Source organism: Synchiropus splendidus, chromosome 1, assembly GCF_027744825.2.
Source record: "Synchiropus splendidus isolate RoL2022-P1 chromosome 1, RoL_Sspl_1.0, whole genome shotgun sequence".
Classification (NCBI taxonomy): domain Eukaryota; kingdom Metazoa; phylum Chordata; class Actinopteri; order Syngnathiformes; family Callionymidae; genus Synchiropus; species Synchiropus splendidus.
The window spans coordinates 23966257-23990168 of record NC_071334.1 but is presented as its reverse complement, the minus strand read 5'-3'; the positions used below and the strand labels follow the sequence as shown (position 1 = coordinate 23990168).

At 41.7% G+C, this 23912-nt stretch overlaps 3 protein-coding genes across 5 annotated transcripts; all 3 read left to right on the top strand.

Moving 5' to 3' along the window:
• Positions 1-2327: 2327 nt before the first annotated feature.
• Positions 2328-4250, top strand: LOC128763130 (tubulin alpha-1C chain-like). Its single transcript, XM_053871952.1, has 4 exons — positions 2328-2442; positions 2749-2971; positions 3029-3177; positions 3251-4250. Exons 1-4 carry the CDS (start codon positions 2440-2442, stop codon positions 4223-4225), a joined length of 1350 nt encoding a protein of 449 aa, XP_053727927.1. The 5' UTR covers positions 2328-2439; the 3' UTR covers positions 4226-4250.
• A 1237-nt stretch (positions 4251-5487) lies between these two features.
• Positions 5488-13440, top strand: LOC128762962 (uncharacterized). 3 transcript variants are annotated; one of them, XM_053871608.1, is made up of 15 exons: positions 5488-5628; positions 6568-6791; positions 7131-7206; positions 7468-8230; positions 8372-8506; positions 8574-8703; positions 8787-8915; positions 9420-9524; positions 10350-10513; positions 10594-10744; positions 11102-11635; positions 11702-11793; positions 11859-11991; positions 12063-12163; positions 13149-13440. In XM_053871608.1, exons 2-15 carry the CDS (start codon positions 6572-6574, stop codon positions 13224-13226), a joined length of 2811 nt encoding a protein of 936 aa, XP_053727583.1. In that variant the 5' UTR covers positions 5488-5628; positions 6568-6571; the 3' UTR covers positions 13227-13440. The 3 variants fall into 3 exon arrangements, with proteins under 3 accessions (XP_053727583.1, XP_053727576.1, XP_053727593.1); XM_053871601.1 differs by having other exon boundaries at positions 12421-13440; XM_053871618.1 differs by lacking the exon at positions 8787-8915 and having other exon boundaries at positions 12421-13440.
• Positions 13441-15697: 2257 nt separating this feature from the next.
• arf2b (ADP-ribosylation factor 2b) lies at positions 15698-23629 on the top strand. Its single transcript, XM_053872092.1, has 5 exons — positions 15698-15826; positions 17633-17790; positions 18137-18247; positions 21967-22091; positions 22175-23629. The coding sequence occupies exons 2-5, from the start codon at positions 17643-17645 to the stop codon at positions 22334-22336; spliced, it is 546 nt and encodes a 181-aa protein (XP_053728067.1). The 5' UTR covers positions 15698-15826; positions 17633-17642; the 3' UTR covers positions 22337-23629.
• Positions 23630-23912: the final 283 nt, after the last annotated feature.

Genomic DNA, 23912 nt, shown 5'->3' with positions numbered 1-23912 from the left:
ATATATATATGTATATTCTGTATCTAAACACACAGGGTCATTGGGTGTTCTACATTGTAGTTGCAGGGCCAGTTGAAGTGGGGCTTCAACAGTTTAAAATCTTGACTCTTCACTTGAAAGTGAACAGAGAGCTGGTGCAGTGAAGCTAACACTGGGTAATGTCTGGCTGTCTGTCAGAGCCATGGGTTTTAAAGTGGTTTGGGGTGTGAATTTTCTTGTTGATGCCAGTGAGGGGAGAGTTCTACCCCATGTCTCTGGATCATCACTGACCTCTTTAATTATTCTTCACCATCTCTTCCATGAAGCTCACTTCAGCTGCTTTCACGTGAGCAAGTAAGTAAACTTGTGCTTTATTTTTAAACTTAGGCAGGAAAATACTATTTTGTTTTTACATGTCAGCATGTCTTTATCATCTGTTTGGATCAGGATGTGGATTACTGGCTTTAGTCACAACTAGATTCCCTATTATGCAACAACATAACTGACAGTCAATACCAGCAATTATTAATTTGTTATTAAATTGTCTTTTTTGCATTTCACGGCTGAAATCACCCAATGCTAATACCAACGCCCACACCCTTGATTAATCTCTTTGATTTAAATACAACCTTCTATTCCAATCCACATGTATTTGTGAAGTACGAGTGGCTTTATTTAGGTTAAATGAGAACTGTGGCAGCCTGTCCACAGACTAATTCTTCACTTTGCTTGACCTGGAAACATTCTAACTTGAGGGTCTTTGCTAACTTTAGCAACTTGACCCAACAACAGTCCAGATGAAAAGCTTTTTTGACATGACAACTGACATTCTACACAAGCTCAGGATTTGCCAGCTGACAATCTTGTTCAGATGTTGCATGGGTATTTGCTCTCCACCCGGGATCTCTCTTCCACACACACACACACACACACGTTTGTCTTCCTACCTTAGTGAGGACCATCATTGACATAATGTTTTCCCCAGCTTCTCACCCAAAACCTAACCATGCAAAACAAATGACTAAACGTAACTTTTACTCTTAACCAAACGAAAACTACAATTATAATAACCGAGCTGTACTTTATTAAGCCTCAAAATGAGGCTTAATAAAGTGAGGACCTGCCACAATGTCCTCAAAAATGCCCTTACTCTGTTGATTAAAAACTCATGTTCACTCATGGACCTCTCCTTGCCATAATGCTTTCCCCAGCCTCTCACCCTTGACTTAATCAGAACTCGCCCACTTGCGCGCAATTATAATACTACTTCTCACGAAGCAAAATGTCCTCACAAGAAGGTGACTTGTCAAGACTTGGTACTCACAAGTATGGAAAACATACCCACACACACAGGGCTGTTTCCGGGGCAAAATATATGCCCCCATCTCAGACGAACCTGAGGAAAATACATCATTTATATTAATAAAACACACTCACATAAGAATAAAGTTTCGTTTTCTTTAAATAAAAACAGCACAATACTTAGGTACCTTATAGGCGAAAGAAAAGATGTGATTCTCGATAGGTTAGAAACATTCAGATTTTGATATTTAGAAGGAATCCAAATGTGTGTTTCCAGCATTTTAAAAACAGCCTAAGTTAATGTTTTTGTTTGAAGCACAAATCTACTCAACAGCTGATTTAAACATTCTGCTTTCAGAGACAGAAGCCAAAACTGAATTAAATAATTATTTTTAGAATACATTCAAAGTAAGTATATGATTCTGGCATGTTTTAAATAAAGCGTGCATTAAAAAAGGGAAACAATGAGTGCAAGATAAAACCACAACAAATTAATCTTTGTCCGTGTGGCACAAAAGTCTGTTTAACACAGTAGATAGACTCATCATCGGACACTGCAACTCATGCTCGGCGGGGTTGAATGGCTCCTGCTTGGCCGTCGGGAGCCCGGGCATTGACTAGGGAAGACGGCGCTGTCACTGGGGGACAGGGTTGCCAGTCACCTCCGCGTCTCTGAGACTGGTGGATTGGGTTGCCAGACTGCACACTGCTCTGCGATGCATTTTTTTTTGTGTTAGAAAAACGAGTATAAAACGAGCCCTGCTGCTCACCAGTTGAACAGTATGGAAAATGCGTTGCCTCATCTTGCCATACATTTAATTATCATTTATTCAATATTACTTTTGCGTATTTATTCACAGTCAAAAACCATTCATATAAAAAATAAATGTATATTTAATTATAGACTTACTTATGTAAAATCCCTATATATTTATCTGTTTTTTTCTACGCTTAAAGTTGCCGTTTTCGTACGAGCCAATAGAAAACGTCTCAAAGTGTCACATGATCGACGTCCAATGACAGTCGATCGTCTTTTCAAAATTCCACACCTGCTTTTCATTAGCAATCACTTCCCCAAGTCGCTTTAAGGACACAGAGGGAGCCACAGACTGTCTCTTCGTAGTTTCTCTTTCATTTGCCTATTCTCCACACATCAAAATGGTGAGTTTGACTGCTTTAAATTTTTTTTATTTTTATTTTTTTTATAACTGTTTCCACGTGGATCGTGACTTCATGTAAATCCCTGCTAGTGAGCGGTAATGCGTAGATTATAGAATAGAACCTACGTTTGATCCAACTCTGGAAATGTAACATTGTAAAATGGGTATTTCTTTTGTCCTGTTCTTTAAGAGCCAGGTCTTTGTATGTTCCCGACACATGTGTGACTAATGCGGATGTCATCTGCTGCGCCTCTGGCTGATAAAATGGCTGCCTTTAGTAACCACAAATATTCCTTTCTCTCTCTAGCGCGAGTGTATCTCTGTACATGTCGGTCAGGCTGGTGTCCAGATTGGCAATGCCTGCTGGGAACTCTACTGCCTGGAACATGGCATACAGCCAGATGGTCAGATGCCCAGTGAAAAGACAATGGGAGGTGGAGATGACTCCTTCAACACTTTCTTCAGTGAGACCGGGGCTGGGAAGCATGTGCCCAGAGCTGTTTTTGTGGACCTGGAACCCACTGTCATTGGTAAGACTCAATTTCTAAAACTCTATAGTGGCATTCATGACTTCTTTGTCATGCCAGATGAGGTTCGCTCTGGAACGTACCGTCAGCTGTTTCACCCCGAGCAGCTGATCACTGGAAAGGAGGACGCTGCCAACAACTATGCTCGTGGTCACTACACTGTGGGCAAGGAGCTCATTGATCCGGTGTTGGAAAGAATCCGCAAACTGGTGAGAATTTTTCCTTGACTGTGAAAGGTGGCTCCAATTTCGCTAAACTTTTTTTAAATGTAAAACAAAACAGTCCGACCAGTGCACAGGTCTCCAGGGCTTCCTGGTGTTCCACAGCTTTGGAGGTGGCACCGGCTCTGGTTTCACCTCCCTGCTGATGGAGCGTCTGTCTGTGGATTACGGCAAGAAGTCCAAGCTGGAGTTCTCCATCTACCCAGCTCCCCAGGTGTCCACAGCTGTGGTGGAGCCTTACAACTCCATCCTGACCACCCACACCACCTTGGAACACTCTGACTGTGCCTTCATGGTAGACAATGAGGCCATCTACGACATTTGCCGCAGGAACCTGGACATTGAGCGTCCTACTTACACCAACCTCAACAGGCTGATTAGTCAGATCGTGTCCTCCATCACTGCGTCCCTTCGTTTCGACGGGGCCCTCAATGTCGATCTGACAGAGTTCCAGACCAACTTGGTGCCCTACCCTCGTATCCACTTCCCTCTGGCCACCTATGCCCCAGTCATCTCAGCCGAGAAGGCCTACCATGAGCAGCTCTCTGTGGCTGAAATCACCAACGCATGTTTTGAGCCAGCGAACCAGCTGGTGAAATGCGATCCTCGTCACGGCAAGTACATGGCCTGCTGCCTGCTCTTCCGTGGTGATGTGGTGCCCAAAGACGTAAACGCTGCCATCGCCACCATAAAGACCAAGCGCACCATCCAGTTTGTGGACTGGTGTCCCACTGGTTTCAAGGTGGGCATCAACTACCAGCCCCCCACTGTGGTTCCTGGTGGAGACCTGGCCAAGGTCCAGAGAGCTGTGTGCATGCTGAGCAACACCACTGCTATTGCAGAGGCCTGGGCTCGACTTGACCACAAGTTTGACCTGATGTATGCCAAGCGTGCCTTCGTCCACTGGTATGTTGGTGAGGGGATGGAGGAGGGAGAGTTCTCTGAGGCCAGAGAGGACATGGCTGCCCTGGAGAAGGATTATGAAGAGGTGGGAGCTGAGAGTCTGGGAGAAGAGGATGAAGGAGAAGAGTATTGATTATGATTGTTTTAATATGCAAATAAATGAGATTCATTGATTACAGGCTTGGTATTCGCTGTCTCTTCCAAACTATGCATGTGTCACACTTGACATTTGTCCACAAGTTACAGCTGACTTTGTGGAGTCACTTCAGCTAGGTTATCTTTATGGCCCTATGCTAACCAGAAGTCGGCTCTAGCATTTGTAATGTGTAAAATGCCCTGTTCTTTGTGGTTCTGTGGAGCTTACTTTGTCACGGTTCAAAAACAATTCCTATGAAAGTGATGCCAGCTGCTTTGTCATCTTAATGCAGGTCAAATAACTTGCCTACAACAGGGGTGTCCAGTTCAGTCCTCAAGGGTTAGAGTGATGTGTTTTTGGTCCAACCGTTCAAGTGCACTGTGTAACCAGTGTTTCACCTTGAACAAGCAAAGCCAAACATAAAGGGGTCCTTGATTGGTTGTAACAAAAACCTAACTCGAATGAAGTGATTAAAAGCTAATGGTGTGTTAATGCCGATGTTTACAAATGTCTCGTACAACAAGCACATTTGTCACCAGTATTAAAATAATGTTACTCAATAACCTTTCATATTAAGATATGGCAAAAAAAGAAACAAGCTCATGTTTTCATTTAATCCAGTAAAATAATTATCTTGAGAGTTTGCGATGCATAAGTGGCAAAGAAAACGTCCATTAGTTTATTTTGATAAAATTGCCATCATTACACCTGAACCACGCTAGTTCAGTTTAAAAATTCAGAATAAGATGAAAGTACAATGCATATTATCTTGATTCATTGAGTATGAAATAAAGGGATTTGACAAATTATATTTAAGAGAGATTATTTAGGGACTGAGTAGAAAAGTGTTGTTTTAATCCTGCAGAATATTTTCCTATTCTGAGATATGCTTGTTATAATTGAAAAAATGAAAATGAGAAATGGATTTCGCCAAGCTGCCATGAACCAAAACATATGAACCTGTGATTATGATCAGTTTGACAACATACATATAGTATGTCCTTAAGCATTATGTTGATATAACAGTTTATTTTGTCTCTTGGTCCATTACTGAAATGTTTGGATTTAAGCCTCATCAAACTCCATTTTCAATAAATGCTCAACTATTTACTCGTCCATCACAGTAACAAGTTCTAATGTTACATCTTGGAAAAAGGGTGTGTGTGCATGTGTGCGTGTCTGGAATTAAAGGCCGGGCTGACTGAGGTGTACAGTCACATAACTGAACCACATGCCTTGTGTTGTCCAATCAGCAGCACCCCTAAGAGCAGCAGGAACAAGAGTTGAGCACTTGGACATGGACTCAGAGGAAGACCGGGTGGACTGACAAGAAAAGAGTTGAAGGTCCCTTAGTCCCTCGGAACAGCAAATATAGGAGAAGGAAGGGGGATCGTCGTAAGGTACTGTGCAATCACTGTGTGGTTTTGGTGTGATGAAAGAGGGGTCACCTCAGAACTGGAAAACTAAATTGGTGATATTGATCAGAAATTCAGACAAGCTTGATAGCTACACCAAAAGTTAGTCTCAAGCATAAACTGATGAACTGGTAGTTTCTGGACTACAGTGGCACCTGAGGCTCTTCTCTGAGCTGGTCTCTCATGGTGACTGGCTCAGTGTTTTGGTGTGTCGGCTGTCAACATGGCAGCCTCAGTGGGAAAGACTTGGACAGCTGTTGATCCAGTGGAAGGCACTTCTTGGCGTTCCAAATCCCTGCTGCTATATTTAACCTCCGACCCGGACTCAGTACCAGAGTAATGACTCACTGTGACTGCTGAAGCACAGATACAAAGTGGCCTGTCATCTACATATGGGCTTTCCACATCATACACCAGAACGTAGGCTTTGACATAGTTAAAAGAATATTCTAAAATGATGACCCTAACAACTTATCGACAGATTAGATATTAAATATTGCATATATTCTTTTTTTACATTGTGTCATTATTTCACAGGCTCTTTATTTTTATTTAATATAATGGCATCTGCAGGGAATTTTCTGTCATTCTACTCAATGTATTGATTTTCTTTCCCCTTGAAAACATGGTTTTATCAACCTTGTTTTAAGTTTGTCATTGTTTTTGTTTTAAGATCCTAATTTTTATCATATTCATTCCACCATTTCATTTCTTGTTCCCTGCATGATGGTTCAGGGTTCTGAGCTTACACTGGGTTTTTCTTGTCATGCTACCATATTGACCTTTGACATTTGCGGCTTTCTATGCTGTGACTTGGGTGCTTATTCTGGAAATGTTCAAAGTAAAATGTGCTTTTTGTACATACATAAAGTTTGCAGATTAGGATTTTAAAATACCTAAATAATTTGTACGCTGTGTGCGCAGGTACATGGCCATTCCTCAAATGCTCAATTCTGACGCCGCCCTCACCATGGTGATCGCAGGAGGTGAAGACGAAGGCCCAGTGAATGGTCATCAGTCATTGGTCCAACCATTTGCACCACATCTGAGTCGGGTCCTGCGACTGGGAACTGCGAAGCTCGTGGTCTCAGGAGGGGAAGAGAATTTAGATGAGAACCAGGGGCTCTCAGTGGTCGCCCAGGCGCAAAGTAAGTCCGCTGCCTCCGATTATGTTTCACGTCTATCGATTGCATTTAATAAGTCGTGTAGCGCCATCTGCTGGTTTGTTGTATTACTTTCATTAAAAAAAACGACTGAAAAGATAATAATCTCATAAATGAAAATTACATTTAGAATTAAATAAGTATCAAGTGAGAAGGTTTGGTTCACGGCATATGTTACCGCCTGTAACTGACACAGAGGTCCGCCAGTCATTTTCCATTTGTGCTGGATGGGTAGGTTTCGGCTGAGAAGCTGGGGAAAGCATTATGGAAATGAGAAACCTCCAAAAGCCCTAACAAGGATATAAATGTGTGTTTCTGGGTCAGGTGAAGACTTCCAGGAGTTCAGTCCAACCAACACTCAGAGTTTCTATGACAGAGTGCAGTTGTTGAAAATGTGCAGGTAAATACCAGCCACACCTTTTTCATTTATTTATTTTTTTTTAGATAAGGTAAGAATAGTTTTCATTGGTCTTAACTGAGTGATTGTCGCCATGACATCTAAAGATGAGATTTACCCTGGGTACTTTATTTATCGTATCAAAAAATATGACTGTATGAAGAAACAAGTGCTATCAGAGTGATATGAGTCATGTTAATGTATTAAGGGTTGAAAGTGTTTTCTGTTATTAGATTTTGAAGATTGAAATGTATTCTCATTCAGGGCTGTGCAGTCATTGGTGCTCAGTGACTCTGAGGATGAGAAGGACGAACTGCTTTGCCAAAACCTGCAAAGGAAACATCGAAGGAGGCCAAGAAGTCAGAGAGAGCAGGAGCGCCCCATAATCAGGGGCCTTTGGGTGCAGGAGCTGGACTGGCTGAAGTCTTCCTCCAGGGAAATATCAACATCGTATGACATCATCCCCCCTCCTCCTCAGTTCACCGATTCACTGAGCCAAGATGAACTGCAGGAATGTGGATGCATCAGTGGAAGTGTGTGTGAGTGCAGTGACACACCAGACTGGATGTTACCATCAAAAGAGCCATGTCCAACGCTCGATACCGACGACACGTCCAGCAGCTGCAATCATTCAGACTCAAACTCAGACCTGGACTCTATCTGCACTCATGAGACAGACTCCGACTTCAGCTGCTGTGCTGAGGAGTGCCAACACAAACCACAGAGTTGTGGAGCCATGTCAAACATGACCTTTGACCTGATGAACGTCTCTGGATCTCAGCTTGGTTCTGAGTTTAGTCCAACATCTCAGTACAAGGGGAGAACTTTGCATACATTGCATCGTCCTGGAGATGTGTCTCCTGATGTGTCGACCCTCACCGCCACCAGTGACAGAGTTCTGGATGCTCTCAGAGGAAAAGTGACGCGGATGTCTAGGTTCTTTGCTGCCCCTTTTTTTAAATATCTAAAGGCGCAGACCGATTGGAAGATTGACAGAATGTCTAATGAGGGTTTCATCTTTTATCATGTAAGTAAATAGGTCTTAAACGTTGGACAAATTATTCATGTACGCCCATACACTAGTATTGTTGCTAAGTATGTATGCAGTTTAAAGAAGATTAATATTACATATGTGTGTAATAATAATTATTGTTATTGTCTTCTTCAGCAACTTGAGCCCAAGGGTTGTCAGTACAGGGAGGAAGAGGAGTACCACATTCTTCATCACATACAGAACGGGTCATATGGGGATGTGTTTTGTGTCCAGGACAAAACTACCGGGTTCACATGCGCAGCCAAGAGGGTAAGAGACCCTCTGATGGTTGTACTCTTTTGAGAATTAACTAATGATGTCTGGTCTTGCTTTTCAGATTCCATTGAGTCGTTTCAGTGTGGAGGAAGTGAGGACCTGGAGTCTTCTGGACTCTCCCAGAGTGGTCCAGCTGTTCGGGGCAGTTAGGGATGGGCTGAACATCGTTCTCTTCATGGACCTGAAACCAGGTAACACTGGTTGAAATAGTTGATGGTGCACACATAAATGCAACACAGTTGATGGAACAATAACATACCAGCACATGTTCAAGTCTGTTTGGGTCAGATCCTGAAAGAATTGGACCGCCTGTCTGAAGACTTAGCGCTGCACTACCTCCACCAGTCACTGGGAGCGCTAGAGCACCTGCACCAGAATGGGGTGCTTCACTTAGATGTCAAAGGTGATGTGTAGAATACAATCAAAGTTCTTTTTTTTCAAGGCTTGTTTTGGTCTCTAACAATTTATTTTCAGTGTGTCCCCAAAGGGACATGTGGGTGCAGAGTCTGGTGACTTTTTTAATCAGTTGATTGTCAGTCTGTTACAGCTTTTTTTGGTTGAAACAAAAACCTGCACCTATATGGCCCTTGGGATTCAGTTTAACACCTCTGCACTAAAGCATTATCCCTCAGTGATCTTTACAAGTTTGCCTACAATGTTCCAATCTGCAATGTGAATTTCACTCTGTGTGCACACGTGTGAAAGAGATTTATGCCTGTAAAGTTTCTATATGAATGGGCTTTTGTTTTAGAACTTCCTCCAGTTCCAGATTCTCAGTCAGTCAGTGACTCCACCACTAGCAGGCTTTAAAGTTCCCAATCTCATAATGGCTTCTTCACAAAACTGTTACCATAAACCTGAGCAACAGGAGTTAAGCTGTGTACTGATCCTTTGTGTTTTATTCCAGTGGACAATGTGTTGCTGTCGGCTGACTGCAGGGACACATTCCTGTGTGACTTTGGTCTCTCCGAGGTTTTAGATGAGGACCAGAGAAGCAGGCAGACTTTCAGAGGTGAGTAGGACCCAGAGCGTTGAGGAGCAAAAACCCAGTTAGCAGCAGCTATCGCACAGTTCTAAACAATGAATGGTGGTGTGCCATTATCAATACTGAAATCATGAAGCTAGCAGCTCTTTGAATGCCTTAGTCAATTAAATGAAGTGTGTCAATGTCTAATCTCAATTCGATACTCTTTCTCAAAAGCAGTTAGAACTTCCAAATGCACAATCCTTTTTTGCCTGTCAGAGCTTGTGCATATGTCTCCATATTTGCTAGCTCCTTATCATGTCTGTATAATGTCTCCAATCTAATCTCAAAACGTCCACATTTTTTGTATTGTGGAAAGAATATAGGCTGTCTAATCTAAAGTCCAAAGTCGCATTATGAGAAGAAGGAAGTCTGTGCTTGTCTATCCTGTGCTTGTCTATCCTTTCCTTGCATATATATAAATGCAAGGAAAGGAGATAATAATTTTATATATATATATATATATATATATATATATATATATATATATATATATATATATATATATTACCGGTCAAAAGTTTTAGAACACCCCAATTTTTCCAGTGTTTTTACTGAAAACCATGCTGTTTAATGTCTCATTGCGTGAAAGCATAGTACAAATAAGCAAAGTCAAAAAAGAAATGGAATCAATTAATAGACCAAAATGTATTCTAAAATGTTGACTCATCAAAGTAGCCACCTTTGGCAGATACGACAGAGAACACACACAAGGCTTTCTTTGTACAATAGAAATCAAATGTATATATTAACAGCTTTACCATACTTTCAGTAACAAAGATGTGCTTTAGTAAGACTTGGTTGTCTTGGTAGGTACAGTTCTCCCTGGCACTGAGACTCACATGGCCCCTGAAGTTGCCAGAGGTGACCAGCTGAGTGCCAAAGCCGACGTCTGGAGCAGCTGCTGCATGTTATTGCACATGCTGAACGGCTACCAGCCCTGGATAAGTTACTATTCACCGCCACTTTGTCTCCATGTAAAGTTCACCCCAATTATAAAACATATGTCTGAAGATGATTCACATTTATAGACCTGTTATTGCGTCACTGACTTCAGATTGTCAACGAACCCGCACCTCTGGGTGAGGTTCCTTCCAACTGTAACAACTTCACAGCACAAGTGTTCCGGTCTGGTCTCCAAAAGAATCCTGATAAACGAGCATCTGCCCAGGAGCTGAAGAGGATGACTACCAAAGCCCTGAGAGCAGGTGGATGTTCTTCATCACATTCTGGTTTCCATCATCTCAAGAAGCATAAACAGCCGAAATAATAACAAAGACAAAACACCAATGAGAGAAATAGAATAACAGAAATAGTTCAACTGCTTGATATTCATGACTCTGACTAAATAACCATACAACCCAGTAGGATTCAAAACATGAAAATTCTAAATACCTGCGCAAACCAAATATGTAGCATGGAAGGAAATATGAGACACAAACGAATCATGTATAAAAGAAGACAGTAACAGGGATAGTATACATGGAAAGTAAAGTAACAATAACACACAAAAATCACTTTTTTCCTCACATTGCATGAAATCTGACTGCTGTCTCACTCCACAGTGGGAGGTTTGAGTCCCCTGTCTGTCAGAGCACTTTGTCAGAAATTCTATCAAGCTAAACACCAGCGTGACGGCCCATCCCATCCAGCAGTTCTCCCCTGTGCTCCCAAAGTCTTGTCTGGTGCACACAGACCAGGGATGCTCTGGGTGAGTCCCTGGAGAACTACAGCAGTGGAAGAGGACATCCTGGATTTCAAGGTTTCTGACTCTGATCCAATGTCTGAGAGTCCTTCTCCTGGATCAGAATGGGACTCTCGCCCCAAATCCCTGCATGACGACTACATGTTGAACTGGAGTTCAGATTCAGACCTGGACATTTACATGGCTGATGCAGAATGTTTGGGCAAGTGTGTCGGAATGGATCAGGACTATGAGGGGGATTTGGAGGAGGATGAAGATGAGGAGGACTGGGAATCTCCTGAATCCACAGACTATCTGAAGAACTTGAAAGAACTCTTCCCTCTCCTGCAGAAGGGACAGCAAAGGATTGAAAGCCCAGTTGGGTCAGAACCAGAGCTGGAATACCTCCGACACGGTAAGTGGCACAGGATTAGTATGTGAGCTTTAATCTTTATACCATAGTCATATGTTGTTTGCACAGATGTTGATCCAAGCGCCAAGATCCTCACCGTCTCCCCCGAACCTAGAGACGACCCTCCGTCCTGCTTCAGTGACACCTCGCCATTAGACCAGGTGAGTGAGCAGAGAGAAGTTGAACGAAATCTCAGACATTCTCAAATAAACCTGTGTCCTCGCAGGACTCTGATCATTCATCTGATGACTTGAGCTCTGGGGTCTTCTCTTCGTGCAACAGTCAAAGTGACACCGTGAGTGATGACCAGCAGCAGTGGACAGGGCCGATGCACCAGTCTTCATTATATGGTAGTGAAGGTAAAACTATTTGTTCTAACAGCAGCACTAGCATTTATTAGCATCACTTCTTTAGCGCTGACCTTCCCCAGGTGTTGACATCTGTGTTGAGAACATCGACGGTGAGTGCCTGAGGATCCGGGAACGCAAACTGGTCAAGGTTGGACACGTTGCAATTGGGCTCAGTGGTCAGGTGAGACTGCCAAATACCAAGTGTGTTCATACATGAGTCCATTTTGTGGGTGGAGTAGGATGCAGCTTCAAAGGAGAAGTCACAGGGTAAATTTAAAAAAGGGGAAAAGCAGGAATTATACCCATTTAAAAGTTATGTCTGAGGCCTTGTAGTAAGATAAGTGCATGGACAAGATTACAATTCAAGGTCTAAGGATGCGTGATGATATGTGATGGTTGTATTTGCATCAAGTAATTCTGGTCAAATATCTTGCTCAGATCTCAGACAAGCCCTTCACTCTGGAGACCTTGGACAGGAAGTCTCTATCATTTGAAGACCAGGTTGACCAGTCTCCAGTGTGGTTCAGTTGTATTCCAGCTCCTGACCAATGCCACCACTGGGTCTGGAGGGTCCGGGACGGCAGGCTGGAGCTCAGAGATTGACCAAAGCCTTTTGAAACCTCCCATTATTCTGTCTATGGTATCATATTTGTTGAACATGGAGATGACTGAAAGGAGAACTGTGGACACCTCATTGTGACCAGGCCTTCTTCCCTCCTGATCTACACAGATCCAACATCATAAACTCTGTGTTGGAGTGAGGGATGGGGTACCATAATAGTAGTTGAGCCTGCAACTACAAAAGGCACTTGATCTCTGGTGGTGGAATTTCAGTCACCTGAATCCAAAATAGTTTATAGGCCTGGAAACCTGAACTCCCGGAGGACAATGAACTCTAGCAAGGTGTCAGGTGACCCATCTGGTGCAATTAGGAGTGTAGTATTGTACTGAGAGACATGGTAACGGAGACTCCGCTTGAACCAGTCGCCTTTTATTTATCTGATTCTCATACTGCTTATGTACAGGTGCTGAACAAAATGGGCGGTCAATCATGGTGCACTCTATTTATTACCGAAGATCTATCCTGAAGCTGTGTTTTTTACTTGAAACATTTTTTATTAGAATTAAGATGCATTCTTTTTTCTTGTCTTTTTGCATGTGCATAGAGAAAATGGTGCAAACAGGACTGCATGTCAACAGCACCCCAGCATTCTCATCCCACCCCCAAATATGAGACCAAGTAAGGGTCATACTCAACTGCAGAAAGTCTGCAGAATCGTCATTGGATGATGTTCAAAGGTTCCACTGAAACCTTAAAGAAATAAATGTTACCAAGGTGTGCTTTCCAGAAGGATTTTACATTGGGGTGCTGAAAACACCTGCATGATTCGCTCCTTGCTTTCCCCGTTACGTGATAATTCTTTGTTTTATAAAGTTTTTTTATATCTATACATCATATATCCGGAAAATAAACATTTCCAACCTCTTCTGTGTCTAAATGATGAATTTCCTTGTAACCAGAGGAGCAAAACTCATTCAGCAACATGACTTTTTAACTACCTATTTCCTTCTTAGCAATACTTCTACTTAGTATTCTGAGCTCCTGCTGTAGATCCTCTTCCTTGATATCGTTCTTTGATATTCAGTTCTGGACTCAATGACAAACGTGCTGATAGCACACAATGTAGAGATTGCGTTTGATCAAGATGAGTCAAACAGTCAACAAAGTAACAAAAATATATACATGCAGGAACTGAATAATGATAGTAAACTACTTGATGACAATATTTGCCACAGGCAGCTAAATGGGCAGATACTATAAGTCGCATTTTATGTACAGTTAAGAAGTTCTGTTTGGTGTTGATACAATTATTAATACATTTTTTGGGGGGGGGGGGAGAAACCAATGCATGTCACTAGAAAAAAATCACGCATGTCCTTTGAACGAATTCTTTTGTAACAAAGTCATGGAGCCAGGCTGGACAAAGAATGACTCATGGACACACATGCTGAGAGGATGCGTGAAATGTCACACCTTCACTCCTTCTGCAGTTCTCCTAAACCACCTCCTGTTGTGAAGCTGCGGCACTAGCCCCTACTCCACTGTTTCCGCTAACCAATCACCCAGCTGCATTTCCTTATGTTTATTCATAAGTGTTTTCAACATTTTACTTGGTTGTATGTGAGCAAGACCAGAAAATATACTCTGATTCAATCAACAGACACTGTGGCAGTGCTGCACTAGAAAAAACGGCCCTTCAAAGCACAGCTGTATCAAGCCCTCTCCTCCACCTAGACTTTCGGATCACTCACACTCGTCCTGTTCATATCCTCCTACGGCACTTGCTTGAATCCAAGTGTTGTCTAAGTGGTTGTCTCCCTTGTCTTCTTTTGTCTTGCATTTGCATTTCTATCATTCTTTGTCAGCATGTTATCTATCTCAGCTCTCCACTTGTCTAAATCATTAGTCTGGCCTCACTAAATTAATCATGAAACATTTCTACATGTGGTGTCCCACTCATATTTTCATTCATGGTGTTTAATTTGTTGACTATTTGGCTAAAGCTAAAGTATGTGGTTCTACATGTGTTTTAATTTCTAACTCCATTTGACAGTGTGTACTCTTCCACAAAGCTGTTAATCGTTTCCCCATGCAGAGTAGACACAATGAAATAATGTGCAAGATGTCTGGTCTTTTCAATTCGTCTAGCACGTTTTCTCATCTGGTTTGTCAATAATGAAAGACCAGATGAACCAGTTGATCCACATCCCCTCCTCCCATACCGAACTCATTTAATGCATCATGTCAACATGCACTACAGGAGTAAAGACCCAGAGTCTTGCACTGACGTAAACTCAGCACGTGACATTCATCACATGCAAAACAGATGTTTGAGGATGATCACATGATTCTTTCTGACAAACCAGAAACCTTTGAACAGGTTGTTAATAGGCTGCTGTTTGAGGAAGGTGGAACGATGCTTATCTCTCACTTGTACAAATATTTAAGAAGAATCGCTTTCTTATATACCTAAATGTGATCTTATCCAAGTCCCTCTTTGTGTTTTTCCCAGCCTCAGGTAAAAGATTGTTATATATATATGAAGACTGGAGACTGAAAATTACAGTATACAAAAGATGAACCCTCATGTTAGCATCAGACAATTTTAGAGAACAGGGCATAAACCCAGGTCTCAAGTCTGTATTTTCATCCTTGTTAGGACTTTTGGTGGTTTCCCATAGACATGATGATTTCCAGAGCCTCTCACCCAAAACCTAACCATGTAAAACAAATCCCTAACCTCATCCAGGACTCTTAACCATACTTGAACCCAATAATAATAATGATGATGGTGTTATTTTGAAGTATTCACAACCATCACCAACACACGCAACACACAAATAAATTCACAGTGGGCTGAATTAAAATAATAGCCAAAGAGCACATGGCTGAGACTATGACCAAGAGAAAAGTTGTTGCATGCATTAGACGTGGTGAATGGTTAATTAATTATTGGTCGATTAGCTAATTGTTGTTGGCTCAGAGCAGAGTGTAGCGTGATTTACTTACTCGACATTTTGTACCAGTGTCGCTGTGAAACGTTAGCAACCTGCGATTGGACAAGGCAGAGAAAAAGGGCAGGTTTTGGTCTAACGATGCGCAATGTGATAGGGCAGAAAATGCACCAGGGTCGTGCTCTTCGTCCACCAATCGTGTTGTGATTGGCTCAGTGTTCATAGCGGGGAAGTGCTCGTGGACCGGTATCTCCCCGGTTGCGCAAGACGCCATTTTGGAGTGACAGCGAGAGATAGCGGAAAGATCGAGAAGCGAGTCTTTGTGAAGGTAAAACATACCCTAAACTAAGATCACGTCCCCTGAAAACTTGTAATTTCATGAGTCAAATGCCATTTTGGGGAAATTGCGTGTATTTCGGCATTTTCTCACGACGACGCGGTGTTTTTTTCTGGACTGTGACGCGGCATTTAGCTGTTAGCAGTAGCTCTCGCTAGTTCCTGTAACAGTTCGAGTAGAAACGCCTGCCCCCAGTTCTCCGTTAACATCTAACTGAAATTGTTCTTGTTCCACTTAAGGATTCGTGCGTTTACTATGAATAATTGATTTTAATCACCAATGAAATTGAGTGCCAATAGTGTTTTTGCGTGATAGAAAGAGCTTGGTTGCTGTATCGTCAGAAAGCTACACGCTAATAGTAGGCTAACAAGTCGAAGCATCCGCCCTTAGTAAAGCCCCGTCGAAACGCTTACACTGGTCGACACAGTCAACATACACCACCAACTTATATTGAGGTCTAAACCGCACTGAATACTTTAATAGTTGGCATTTAACTTTCAAACATCTTGCTTGAAGGCCTTGTGCTAGCGTCGGGGTCTCGGCTTGCAATCGTCTTGGCACACGGTAACATTATCCGTGTTTCGTCCGCCAGCTGGAACGGGCCTACTCCTGTTCGTATATGTTTTATTTCGCTCGTGAAGTCTCATCGAATAGGTTTTATGCGGTTGACAACACAAATACTTTCCACAAGAGTGATTATTATCGACAATAGTCTTGACATTCCAAAGGGACCTGCTTGTGTTTAAATACGAAAGCGCTGATCATTGTACCTCATTTTGTTCCTCAAGTTAATTGGCCTAACGTTATTATTCAAGTATCTGTCTTACATGTATATAACGTACTGTTAGAAAAAGATATATAAAGATTAATAATATAAAGATGTAATAGGGTGAAAATGTTTAGTTCCTTCAATTCATTTCAGTAAAAATGTTATAAAATGAATTTCGTATTAACTAGAGTAAACGGAGTTCTTTGCTTCATCTCACATTATTTGGTGGGATCTTGAAGTCTTGCTTACATCCCCATCTGTTGTTGCAATCTGTCAGATGTATCGTATTTAATGTCAAATTAACATGTAAGCTGCTAACTGCAATTTTTTCATGACAGTTCTTTCATGTTAACCTGATCAGAATCCTTGGCTTCACTTCCTCAGAGATTCCTGCTTTGCACAGTTGTGCCAGGGTTCATTGAATGGATCTAGATCTTGATGGGCCCATACTTTTTTTTACATGAGATGTCTTTTGTTTGTGGGGATATTGAAATAGTCTGTTACTATGTGAAATTAAGAAAACTATTATGTTTTTTTTTTTTTTAAATCAGGGGCAAGTAATAGTTTACTGGTTATGTAATGGTTTACACCTGTCAACTGTTTAACTTATACATTAAATACTTTATGTATTGTCTGTAAATAATCACTCTCTTTAAACATTTAGTAGGCATTTCTGTGGTGAAGTTGTTGGTTTGGGATTCTCATTAGCTTGCTCCTACTTTTTACTGTTGATAAAAAACAAAAAAAAACAAGATTTAAATATATATTCAAAATATATATTATGAACCTATTTGTGGACTGATCCATTATTAATAATGAATGTCAAAATATGCCGCATTTGTAGATTACAATGGCTATGCAGTGTGTATGTGTATGAATAATTAATACCATCAGTTGCTTAGTTTTAGCCTTGTCTTGGGTGTAGTGTCAAAATAATGTATAACTGATTGTCATTTTCTCCTCTGTGTTTTGGCAGCTACAGAATTCCCTGCATATAACCACTGACAGTTTTCATTCTTCCTCCGTAGCTTTGTCACCATGGGGAATGTGTTTGCAAGCTTGTTTAAGGGCCTATTTGGCAAAAAAGAAATGAGGATCCTCATGGTTGGACTTGATGCTGCTGGAAAGACCACCATCCTGTATAAACTGAAGCTTGGAGAAATAGTCACCACTATACCCACCATTGGTATGATCATTTATGTTTAAATCCACTTGGAGTGTTGAGCCATTAATATTTAAAAATAATGACAAGTAGACACATTTTCCATGACTGAACTATTCTGTCAAACATGTAATTCGGTGAATGTCTTCATTTCTTAAAGGGATCCTCTATCATGTTAGAATCAGATTTCTTTTTTAATAAGACGATTCATGCAAAATCTTTATTTACGTTGTAGGTGACCCTGTGAAGAAGTGATTTCTTGATATCTGCTCTCTTTCTGTCATTTTGCTTGGCGTCTAAAAGGCATTTATGTGAATCAAAGTTGAATGTAAAATAATTATTTGATGCATGTTTTTTTTCTTTCTGGCAGGTTTTAATGTTGAAACTGTAGAATACAAGAACATCAGCTTCACAGTCTGGGATGTGGGTGGTCAGGACAAAATCCGGCCGCTGTGGCGCCATTACTTCCAGAACACTCAAGGTGAGAAAGATACGGAGTGCTTCACACAACAGTTGATCTGTTGTGCAGTAAAGTGAAAGCGTTACATATTTAATCATCAAGCCCATAATTTACAAGATTTGAGTTAGTATTAAGAGTTAGGAGTGCACTGATGGTCATTTTCAAACATTAAATATACAATACTGAGCAACACTGTATGGAAAACTAATAACACAAATATCTCTACATTGAGGTGAAACACACAATGCAAACGTCACTTACCACTTGTTAAATACTCGAATGCTGCCTTACAACCTGACAGACTGCGAATCTTTGTATCGACTAGAGTCGAGATGATAATGAGTACCTGGTGTCCATGTGCTGAAAGCTCCAGTCGAGAACACAGCTGCTCATCCAAAACAATTAGCTGCATAGCATTGTTTTCATAGGTCAGCATCTCTGCATCATCACAACAATTTGTGTGATTTTGCAGATAGATAGATATATGCCTGTTTTTGTTTTGTCATTTCTAGATCATGATGTAATATTTAAATAGTAGCTACAGGCTGGTTCGTAGAACGTAACACAAAACAGTGTAATAATTTCAAAACATTAGTTGCTTTTAAGGATGCTCTTGGTTGACACTGATACCAGTCACACAAATAATTTATACATTTAGCAAAATGTGGTTACAATCAATGCTACCAAGTAGCTGATCTGGTAAGGTGAATGGTAAATCACCTTAATTTGCTGAGCTGTTTGTGTAATTTGCGTTGTTCTGAACGCCTGCATGTTATTCTTGGTTTTGCAAATAAAATATAAATAAGTGTGAAACTATCCAATGTAGACATATCTGGAATGCAGGTGTCTGCATTTGAAGAAGTCTGTGTCACTGTTGAAGATGAAGAAGCTGCACCCAGACTCACTGGGTCTGATGCTTCACGTCCCCTATACATGGCCAGTGATGACATAGAATTGGGTTCACAACAGTTTCAACAGAATTGTTGTGGACAAGTTAACCAAGAACAGCACTATGTTGCGCAGATGATTCCAGAACATTAGAAAGTCTCTTTTGTGCGCCGATCATGTGAATGCGTGTTAAACAAGTCACTGAAGGCAGGAAGCCGTCACTAGTTCATAGATGTTAATGGAATGTTGGCGTGCACCTGGGACACCAAAGTCAAAACAACATGCCTCCTCACAGTGGCAACACTTGCAACGTGCCGGGTTTGAAAACGCCTGAAACGCTCAAAGCAACAGTCTGGCACCATTTTGGGTTCAGACGCGACCAAACCAAAAATGCGCTCGACAAAAGCATAGCAATTAGCATGCTATGCCTAATGGAGGTATTGGAAGTGTTGCAGTATTGCGGAAATATGACCCACCTCAGGAATCACGTGACGCGACATCACCCAGAGTTCCTTTCCAAGCCATCCACCGGGCCACAACAAATGAAACTCGAGCAAACTTTACCACTAGCGGGTAATTCTGCACGCTCTGTCAAAATAACTGAAGCGATTGTGGGCTTCATTTGCAAGATATGCACCCGTCTTCCGTCGTTGAAAAGGAGGGCTTCATGCGGCTAATGAAAGTAACAGCCACACTACGCTATGGTGTCTCGCAAACGTCTGTTATCCGAAGCATGCACCGGTCAGTAATAGAAAATGTGAAAAGTAAGCTGCAGTCAGGGTGGGCATTACAAGTGATAGGTGGACATCTTCGCAATCTAACACGAATCTGACAACTCACTATATTGATGAGGAGTGGAACCTCTACAGACCACAGAGAACTGTTCATATACTGCGCAATGACCGTCAGGTTGCTGTGAAGTCAGTAACCAGCACTCTGTTTACATTTTCAGTGCGTGAGAATATCTTTTTTTCATTTTGATAATAAAATAAAAATGCATTAGTATTAAACAGCAGCATCTTTTGGGTGAATTTTTAATGTCATATTTCTAATAATGCGCCAGTCCCGTGAGCAGTCACATCTGGCCTTCTGTGCCTGGATCTTTATTATCATTTACTATGAATCCTTCATTCATTTCCTGTTGAATGTCAATATGATACTAGTATTAATACGTTGCGTAACTTGTCATGTGATTATGGCAACAGCTCAGAAAATGGTTTAAATACTAACCTGAATCGAGATTGGATCGGATCGAATTGAATCGTGATAATTGTTTCTAAGTCATGAGAATCGGAATCGAATCGATTCTTGAAATTAGAATCGATACCCAGCCCTATTATTTGTCACTATCTTCCTCTGCTGGGACAGGCTAGTCATATAACCTTTTTCTAAGCCTGATGTTGTTGTGCATGGACTGCGCTGTTGTCTGTTACTAATGAACCAGCTGCCTCATCATACTTGGTCAAGAGCTTGGTCTGCTTGCCTGGTATAAAAAAAGGATTTTTTTCTTGCACAATACAAACTTAACGTCACAGACCAATCATAGTTACTCAGTAGACTGGTTTCTGCTGTGCAGTAGGTGGGGGAGGACAGTAGACAGCACAAGGTGCTTCTTCAGGTGTCTGGCTGCCACAGGTGATGTGTTTTTGTCAATAACAATGAAAGGCCGTTATTGACATACTCCACTCACTTACTTTTCCCTTGGATATTGGATCATGATGGATGGCGGATTGATTGGATGATGAAGGCTTCTTATTTTCATTAAAAATGATCCAATCCTGTATTTCCAGCTCTCTGAACTATTTACATGTTGTGTTTGTCCATGTAAGTTAGGCTTGCTGTCCATGTTTGCGGTTCTTTTTTTTCAATTAATCTTCTTTATGATGGCGTTGATGGTCTAAGGAATTTAAACAAGCTACAAAGAAATGTATGTTTACAATTTGCTTATTCTTAGTCAAATTATCCCAGTGCTTATTAATATAGGTGTTCCTTCATATTTGATACTATAAATGTAATGTAGGTTTCATTATGGTACTTTTGACTTTGCTAGCATGTTATTCCTAATAGCTGAGGGTGGAGTGTCGCCTTGGCTGTGTAGTCTCAGCTGGCTGAGCTTAACTGTCACTATCACAGGTATGATTTGTCAAATCTCAAAATTCAGATGTTGTGGCTCTCATAGCATGCAAGTCAAAGCTCAAGTAACTCGCTATGAGGAACTGTCATGGTTGGTTAGACCAATAAGCAGGAGACCTCTGATGTGCTCTCTGAAGGCTTTTATCTAGGATTTTGAAACTGGGTGTCCAAAGTCACACCCCCAGCCCATTCCCCCCCAGACACACTATGTCAAGGACCGACTTGACAATAATACCTTCAGATGCAGGCGTCTCCTGGGCAGTTGTTTTACCTGACTGGCTGATTATTTAAAAACATACAAATGTTTATGATTATTTCCATTAGTACAAGTCTACAGTTTTCTTCATTGTCTTTTATATATTTATGCAAAATAAGCATACAGTTGTATCAGCTGTGCACCTGTTTTCTGACCTTTCACTCATTGAAACCTTCATTCCTTCAGCCTTCACAAAATGCATATGAAGGTTTGCGGTTCATTAGATAAATAGAAGCATGTGAATTTTGATCCCTGCTATGCTGTTTTGCTTGCATTAGGCAATTGCTGAGTGCCGTTTAGTTTCTATAGAAAAACTGGGTGACCATTTTTTTTTCATGCCCCCAGGATGCCCAAACGCCCTACTGGCTAAAAGCCTGGGTGTTTTTTTTAGATAAGTTCTGAAATGTCTCCTGAGGTTTTACACTGGACTGACTGGTCACTGATGGTATTGTGCTCTCTGCAGGTCTGATCTTTGTCGTGGACAGCAACGATCGTGAGCGAGTGAACGAGGCCCGGGAGGAGCTGGCACGAATGCTTGCTGAGGATGAACTCAGAGACGCCGTGCTCCTGGTTTTTGCAAACAAGCAGGTGTGATGGCATATTTAAATGCACTGTTCCTGCTTTGTGCTTGCATGCGTGCAAACACCTTGTCTATATGTTTGCTCCTTCAGGATCTCCCAAATGCGATGAATGCTGCAGAGATCACGGACAAGCTGGGCCTGCACTCTCTCCGCCAACGCAGCTGGTACATCCAGGCCACCTGCGCTACCAGTGGCGACGGCTTGTATGAGGGTCTGGATTGGCTCTCCAACCAGCTGAAGAACCCAAAATGATCCATTCCAATTGTTCCCAGTTTTCCTTTTTTGTTTGTTAATTTTTTTTCTGTTTCCACACGACGGCAGCAGCGGATCCAGGCTCCTATGATCCTTCGCTCCCATCTAACCTCTTTATGCCCCAGCTCTTTCTTTTCGACTACTTCATTCCCCTCTCCTCACTTCTTGGGACTGTGTCTGTGAGTGAATGTGCGAGCGTGTGCATGTGTGGGTGTTAAGGTGTCTGTGTGTGTTGGCTGGGATTGGGAGTAACCCTGGCGTGCCTTTTACACCTCAGTCTGGTTTTAAAACCCCTCCTCAACCAACCAAACCCAGCCTTTGCCCCACTTGGCCTCTTCCCTCTCTTGCACGCCCCCTCACCCTAACTCTAGAGAAAGCATGGTTTTCATACGGCAAAGAAAGAGCCAGGGTGTGCCCCCTCGCTGTAGTAAATATATCTATGTTCAGTAGAAGTGTTGGCCCGATATTTGCTCATGTTCATTTTAACATTTTTGATTTTTGAGACCCTCCAGTTAGATTCAATAAATTGCATCTTAACCTGTATCAGGTCGAAGCAAATCAAAAAAAAAAACTGAAAGTCATCCATCCTTGATCATTCTGGTGTCATTTGAAAATCATGCTGTTCATTTTATTATTATTATTATATTGGAGTATAACAGAATATTCTTGATGGTTCTCCAGAGAACACTACCTCCTTTCCCACCACCACCAGAGCGCGCTAAGCACAAGCCCAACAATCTGAGAAAAGTAACCTCAACTAAATTACAGTGTCTGACATTTCATCTCCAGGGTAACAAGTATTTTACACTTCAGATACTTTGTGTAAACCTCAAACATACTGTGATTGGTTAAGTATTTTTACTTGCCATCGATGAGTTTCACACAATTTTTTTGACTGGCCAATTCCCTCATCATCAATGGCATTGTCATCAGGAGGGTTTTTGCTTTTTTTTTTTAAAGTCTGAAAACGGTTGGCACGTCATTGCATCAACCTCATCGTCTGGGTTGGGATCGACGACTTTAACATGAAGGTTCTTTGACTGATTTGTTCGGAAGTGAACCAGTTTAGCTGTGACACTTGTGATCACTGCGTACGTCAGCCAGCGCTTGGCCGTATGCTCTGCGATGCGCTGGAGGATTCGGTGGCCTGTAGAGGGCGCAGAACCAGCAGGCAACACACCAAGGAGGTTCAGCTGGCACGTGTCAGAAATGATTGTAAATCTGTAAAACTCCCCTGTAAACCGTTTCTGTGGGGATTTTCTTCAACACATTAATAAACGTGATTTGATCCAACGCTTGCTGGAAACTGACTTGTCTTTATTGAGAGCTGTCCACTTCTCATCATATTCTGGTATGGGGCTGTACTTGGGTCATCTTTTAGTTCCTGTTGTGACTCACTCAGAATCTGCAGTGATACAGAACTTTTTTTTTTTTTTTTTCGTCGCCAAGTGCATCCTCTGCACTGATGACTGATTTTGCCAACTGTCAAGGATTCCAGTCATCCTCCACTTATGTTTGTCATGAGCTAGGACAGTACTGTTTTCACTATGGTTACAGGTTACAGCAAATCACTGCT